A 6778-nucleotide genomic window follows, 5' to 3' on the forward strand; every position below is an offset into this window, starting at 1 on the left:
CGGCCCCGGCCCCGGCTCCAAGGCATCCAGCACCTCGGAGCAAGCCCCGCGGCCGCTCGGGGTGAAGGACCCGCTGGAGACGCCCCTAATTGCGGTGCTCGCCCCCACGTCCCCCTCCCTGGTCCTTCCCCACGCCAGCCCCATGAGGCCCCTGGATGGACAGTGCCCGTGGGGCCAAGGCTGCCCTCACACCGTGTGGGGAGGGGGCTGGAGAGACCCAACCCCGCATCCTGCCCCTCTGCAAGGTCTTCCCAGGGCCCAAGCAAGCAGTTATCGCCCCCAGCCCCATTCCYCGTGGGCCAAGGCTGGGGGGGGGGTGGAGCTCAGCCCCACACTACCAGCAGGAACAGCGAGAAGACACGTGCCCCACGTCCCACCAGTGCCTAGCAGCGGACCCAGGGGCTTGCAAATCGAATGATCCAGGGACCGCGGCGCCAGTTTAATTGCATCCCCAGGGGCGGTGCGGGGCTGAGGTGCTGCTGCGAGGCGCCCAGGGAGCAGTGCCAGCAGCAGCTGGCAGCTCCCTGGGGGGCACCAGGGCCAGCCGCAGCCACGGGGGCCGGGCCCGACCCCCTCCTGCAGCCAGGACACCCCTGCCCAATACCTTCGAGACACCCACACCTCCAAAGCAAAGGCAACACAGCACCCCAGCTCGCCCGCCACTGCCGCTGCTCAGACTCCGCTCGGGCGCAGCCAGCAGCAACTTCAGTTCCTGCTTTATTGCAGAAAAGAGTCCGTAGCCCTACCTGATTGCCGGGCACCAAGCACCACGAGCGTCCCGCTCAGCCCCGGCCCTGCTCGCGGCTGGGGCTCTCCAGCGCGGCAGTGCCGCAGCACCGAGGCCAGGCTAGCGAGAGGGGACCCGTGCTGCAGGCTCAGCCAGGCTGGGGGGGGCCGTCGGCCCCCCGGGGTGTTGGGAGCAGCCTCCCTGGGTCTTGCAGCAGGGGAAGCGTCCAGCAGTTTGTGACAGGAGGGCTGAGGTGAGAGCGGCTGTGCTAGGAGGGGCCGTGGCTGCTGTGGGAGCCCCCGCTGTGCCCCGCGCCCAGCTGCGGGCTGTCAGCAGCGGGCACTGGGTGCTGCGTGTCCTGGACGGAGGTCTCTGCCCCACAGGGCTCCGGGAAGGCACCCACTCCTTGCTCCTGCCGAGTAGAGGCATCCGGATGAGCAGCCCCGGGGCCCGGGGAAGCCCTGCTGCCGCCCTGGCCGGGCARCGGTCCCGGGGGCAGCCCTTCGTCCCAGGGCTGAGCCGGCACTGGTGCACTCCACTCCGGCTGGCCAGGGCTTGCAGAGGCTCCTCCATCCTCCGTCACCTCATCCTCGTGGTCTGGCTCCGGCTCCGCCGTGTCCCCGGCGCCTGGTCCTCCCTCGGCGGCCGCCGGCTGGACCTGCTGGTGGCACATGGGGCAGGTGTCCTGCACGTAGAGCCACTTGCGGAGGCAGGCACCGTGGAAGAAGTGGTTGCAGGGGGTGATCACGGCCACCTGCATGTCCTGTGGACAGAGAGAGAACCCACATGGTAATGGGTGGGGGGACGCCAGGGAGCTGCCGCAGCCCTCCCGCAGCCCAGCTGGGAGAGGATCGGGGTGCAGCAGGGCCCCAGGGCCRAGCGCGGGGCACATCGCCTCCCCCAGGAAAGGGACGTGCTCCCCCAGCTGCACAACGAGCTCTCCGAGCAGGCGCAGCCACYGCTGCAGTGCTGAGACTGAGCGTACCACGGCCAAACCTCACCGGTCCTGGGGCGCAGTCTCTTACTTTCCGTGCCCATCTCCCAGCACGGCCGAGCAATAGYTTCCTCCTTCCCCCAGTAAAGCGGGGGTGTCTGGGGCAGGATACTCGTGTTTCTGCCTGCCTCTCTCTGGAGGGGTTTCAGCCTTCCTCCCACCCCGTCCAGAGCAGCAGAGGCTGTAGGATGAGCCCATGGCACAGGCTGCAGAAAAGCTGGGCTTGGAACTAGGCGTGCAAGAGAGAGGGGGACGGCGCTCTCATGGCACACTCAGGAGGAAAGATTTCCCAAAAGGCAAACAAAGACCTTGCCCCATCCTCAGAGGGGCACAACAGCTCTGGTAGCCCTCCTGGTGCCCCTGGTAGCCCTCCTGCATYGGACAGCAGGGAAGCAGGGGGGAGCTGCTTAGGGGCCTGCGGGGACCCTGCAAGAAGAGCAGGGCGGGCACTGGCGCTGGTGTGGGCTCACCTGGAAGCAGATGGCACACACGTCGTTGTGGTCCCGCAGCTGCCCACGCGTGGCCCTGGGCAGGGAGCTGATCTTCTTCGCCGCCTCGCGGCGCAGCAGGAAGCTCTTCCAGCCCGACTGGGCGCGCAGCCAGACGTTGAAGTAGGAGTGGATGATGATGACGGAGGCGCCCATCCAGCTCCACTCGCCGAAGAGGGACTCCCAGGTGCCGTAGCCCACCACGCACACGGCCACCAGGAACTCCAGCACCCGGCTCACCGCGTTCACGCAGTAGATGATCTCGTCCATGCGCTCCAGCGGCGTGTCCTGGAACAGCTCGACCATGAAGAGCGCGTAGATGAAGAGCGTGCCCATCACCTGGCAGAGAGCGGGGACAGCGCGTTGCTGCTGGCAGCCGGCTGGCGGCTGGACCACACGCCGCGACCCAGCGCCCCGTCCCGGCGGCGCGGCCCCGAGCGGGCTGTGCACGCCCACGGGAACACGGCCCCTCGCGTGCAGCAGCCAGGCAGTGCCCCGGGGAACGGGGAGGCCACAGCTCTGCCCGCTCCCTCTCTGGGGCCGTTCGTAGGGGACATATTCCAACACAGGACAAGGGACAGGCAGGTGCTGCAGGCCGGGACAGGGGAGAGAGAAACCATTCAGGGAAGCCAAGCAAGGTGTCGCCGGGACAGCGACGGACCCCCCGGGGCYGGGGCTCTCCTGTACCTGCAGAGAGGTGAGCATGCAGCTGGAGACCAGGATCAGCAGCCAGAAATCCAAGTGGAAGAAATGTGCGATCTTGTAGGCCATGAAGCAAGGGAAAACCAGCAAGAAGAGGCACATGCTGACACCGCGGAAATGCTTCCAGGGGCTCCTAGGGAAGGTGCAGGTCAGCAACGTGGTGCCGCCCCAGGCCTGCCGGCAGGACCCACGCACCCCCAGCCACCACACTGTGGAGAGGGGCACCCACTGCGCCCCGGATTGTGTCCTCCGGGACCCATCCTCCAGCACCGCATCTGCCCAAGAGCGGGCASAGAGGATCCAAGAGGAGCTGGAGGGCCAGGCAGCAGCTGTGCAGGGCACCAGTCCTGGCCAGCCCTCGGGAAGCGGGGCTGGATGCCAGGCAAAAGGAGATAAAGGGAGGCTCAAGGGCCCAGCCACGGACGTGCCCAGTCCACAGCCCCAGCTCCAGGGACACCCTGATGTCTGGGACGGGTCTCGGCAGGCCAGGGGAACAGGGCAGCGCTCCCAAGCCCAGAGAGACCCTCACSAAGAAGCGGGGGCATCCCGGCTGTACGCTGGGATCTTGGTACCCAATTTGGCTCTTTCAGAAAGAGAAGATAACCCCAAGTCCAAAAAGAAACCATAGCGCTGATCTGCCGATCCTCCTCCCAGCTCCTACACAGCAAACTGTGCACCCTGGGCAGGGCTGGTCCTGGGGGCTGGGCCGGGCAGCGGGCTGCAGGCCTGGGCCGGATCCTGCTCCTCTTCCCCAGGAACCGAGGGAAGAGGCAAGTACCTGTTGCGGGAGGCCCCCAGCGCCAGCACAATGGGGTCAGCTATCTCGATCATGGACTGCAGCGTGGAGGTCACCACGATGAAGAGGATGATGCTGAGGAGGAAGGTCCGCTGGAGGATCTGCAGGTCGAGCAGCCCCGTCTGCAGCGCCAGCAGCAGCAGCGTCACACCCTCCGTCACCCCCCTGCGAGAAGCGGGGCGTGAGGCCAGGGCGTGAGCGCACACGGTGCCATGCACAGCCTGACCGGCACGGCAGCACGCACCGCGCGCCAGCCTGGGCCACGGCCGGGGARGGGGGACCCGGGCCTGGATGGGGCTCTCGGGCCAGCCCTGCGCCTTTGGCACGGCACACGGGTCCGTCTCCACCTCCAGGGAGGCTCCTGGCTCAGCCACAGCAGCTCATCTGGCTGGGCCGGGCCAGAGCCGGCACCACRTGGGACAGCTCCGGCTTTGTCCCGGCAGCCAGGTCACGGCTCATCCCTGCGGGAAATACCCCAACCCCGGGCCTGCTCCTCACAGCGCCCAAGCGCTCCCCACCCTCCCGCGCTCTCCTGCGTGGGGCTCTGGTGTGCAAACTGTCCCGAACGAGGAACACCTCTGGCTGCTCAGCACCGCAGAGACGTGCTGACCCCCTGCAGCTCTCCGTGCGCAGGGCAGGAGCCATCTCCCAGCCTGAGGGAGCCGGTGCAGCCAAGGGGGCTCAGCGCCGGACCCACCACAGGGCTTGGACAAGGGATGTCCCTGCTGCCTCCCATCCGAGGCAGGCACTGCTGCGATACCTGCCCCGCCGCCTGCCCCGGCGGCTCGCCGCTGGGATGCCAAGCTCACCTGTGCATGACATTGCCGTTCTGGAAGGCACCGTAGCCCAGCAGGTAAAACTTGCAGAGGTTCAGCACGCCCAGGGCAAGGTAGGAGACRGTGAAGGTGAGGCCGATGAGGGAGTAAGGCGTGCTGCAGCACTCGGCCACACTGCAACAGAGCGTGGTGTGAGTGCAGACACCGACCGAGGGTCCGCCGGGGCCAGGCAGTGCTGCAGCACAGACCCAGTCCAGGAGGCAATGCTGGGGCCTCCAGCTCCCCMAAACCCCGTGGGCTGCAGACCTTCCTCCTCCTCCTGCAGCCAAGGCAGAGGAAGGCAGAGCTCGCAGAGCTCCTGCCAGCGGCTGTGCCCCAGCTGTACCCAGAGAGAGCTTCCCCCCGGCTGTGGCACGGCCCCACGCTCCTACCTGCTAAGGAGGACGAAGATCAGGCCCTGCTGGGCGAGGGGGCTGCTGGAAGAGGCCAGCAAGGAGGAGAGGCGCAGGGAGAAGAGCACCAGCCAGAACACGAGGAAGACGAGCGGGACGGCCAGCTGGCACCAGAGTGACACCCCCAGCGCGACCAGCCTGTACGCCTCCAGCGCCTGCGGGGAAGGGCCATGAGCGGGGCAGCCAGAACCGTCAGCACGCCCGGCCGAGAACCACCGGCATCCAGCACGTGCTGGGCGGCACCGGCTCCCGGCACAAACCAGAGCCTCCTCACCGCGGCGGCGAGCAAGTGCTGCCCGCGAGAGTCAGGAGCTCYTCTGGCCCTCACGTTGGTTGGCTCCCTCCCAGCCGTGCCAGGACTGCAGAGGCGGGCTGGGAGCCCTGCGGAGTCCCAACACATCCCAGCAGAGCTCCCGGTCACCTCTGGCTCTGGAGAGGCAGCAGTCTGGCAATGACAGAGGGGGGCACACAGCGCCCTGGCCCTGTCTGCACGAGGGGCAACCTGGAGCAAACTCCGCATCACGCTGGATTCCCCTGAGCTGGCCACGCCAGGGCTCCCGCGCAGCGTCCGCGCCTCACCCGGAGGCCGCGTCAGGGCAGGCGCCGTGTCCCACCTCCCACCGCCGAGCCGGGGGCTCCTCTGCCCCCAGAAGCAGAGGGAGCTTCGGCGCAGCCATCCCGCCCTCGCCCCTGCGATCCCGGCCCCGGAGGCGCAGCCCTACGCACCCGGACRAGCTCCCTGCAGGCCACGGCAGCCAGCTGGAAGGGCACGAGGATGTGGGAGCTGACAACGTAGAGCACCTCCACCACGGTGAGCATGGTGGCAAAGGTGTTGACCGCGGGCAGCACGTGGAGGGGGAAGCCGCAGAGCCGGGCCAGCAAGGGGAGCAGCGGGGCAGAGAAGAGCCACGCTTGCTTGGTCCTCATGACGAGCGAGCAGAGGGCGCACACGGAGAGCTGCCCTGCGGAGCGGCGGAGGAGACACTCAGCCACGGGCACCCCGCACGCAAGCCCAGGGGCTGCCGGGCGAGCTGGGGGCCGAGGACGCTTCTTCCCGGCGTGAGGGCACGATCCCTCAACGGGAATCAGCGCTGCTTCCTGCAGGGACCAGCTCTGCTTTAACAGGCACCGGCTTCGCRGCCCGGGGGGCCACCCCAGGCTGCTCCCCGGAGGAAAGCTCTGCCCCGTCCCCAGCGCTGCAGCCTTTCCCCCTTCCCCCAGGTCCCAGCAACCGGCCCGCCGCTCCCCGTCCCCCGGGAAGGGCCTGCAGGAGGCGGCCGGCAGAGGGGCAGCGCTCACCTGCGACGGCGGTGACGAAGCGGCCGAGCGCAACGGGGTCGTCGTACACGGCGCCCTGGAACTCGGACTCCAGCTCGCGGCGGATGTAGTCCCTGCCCGGAGAGAGGCTCAGCACCCCGGCCCGCCTCCCACAGCGCCAGGGCCGGCCTGGGGCACTGGGATACGCGCTGGGCATCCGGCACGGGGAGGGCGTCTGCACCCGGCTGCAGGCAGCCTCGCCGCGTCGCTCCTGCTGCATCACCGTGAGCGAAGCAGGGGATCCACAGGGATCTCCGTCGCTGCCCCCAACCACACGTGCCGGCAGCCCGGGGTGCAGCGGTCTTTGCCAGGCGCCAGTCCCCTGTCCGGGCCAGGCCCCGGGCGCGGAGGGGACGCCGCCGCTGCGGCGCCCCGCGTCCCCCCGCGCGGCTCACCTGGCCGTCTGGTGCCCCGCGGAGAGCAGCAGGGCGGTGAGCAGGTGGAGGTAGAGCTTCACCAGCGAGCGCACGGGCAGCATCAGCACCACCACGCACAGCACGTGGCCTGGGCGGGAAGGAGAGCCAGG

General features: G+C 68.7%; 1 protein-coding gene across 1 annotated transcript in view; it reads right to left on the reverse strand.

Annotated features, from left to right (window-relative positions):
* Nucleotides 1–424: 424 nt before the first annotated feature.
* The window catches only part of LOC146587767 (RING finger protein 145-like), a 12797-nt gene continuing 6443 nt past the window's right edge, over nucleotides 425–6778 (reverse strand). Inside the window, exons 3-11 of the mRNA XM_085319020.1 lie at nucleotides 6648–6756; nucleotides 6235–6326; nucleotides 5662–5897; nucleotides 4915–5090; nucleotides 4517–4657; nucleotides 3690–3872; nucleotides 2897–3044; nucleotides 2192–2548; nucleotides 425–1490 (exon numbers count right to left, since the gene is read on the reverse strand). Of these exons, the coding sequence (XP_085175146.1) occupies nucleotides 996–1490; nucleotides 2192–2548; nucleotides 2897–3044; nucleotides 3690–3872; nucleotides 4517–4657; nucleotides 4915–5090; nucleotides 5662–5897; nucleotides 6235–6326; nucleotides 6648–6756 (1937 nt within the window). The 3' untranslated portion in view covers nucleotides 425–995. The remainder of the gene's footprint in view (nucleotides 1491–2191; nucleotides 2549–2896; nucleotides 3045–3689; nucleotides 3873–4516; nucleotides 4658–4914; nucleotides 5091–5661; nucleotides 5898–6234; nucleotides 6327–6647; nucleotides 6757–6778) is intronic.

This window comes from Rhea americana, unplaced genomic scaffold, assembly GCF_003343005.1.
Source record: "Rhea americana isolate MKP2758 unplaced genomic scaffold, rheAme1 scaffold_569, whole genome shotgun sequence".
NCBI classification, from domain to species: Eukaryota; Metazoa; Chordata; class Aves; order Rheiformes; family Rheidae; genus Rhea; species Rhea americana.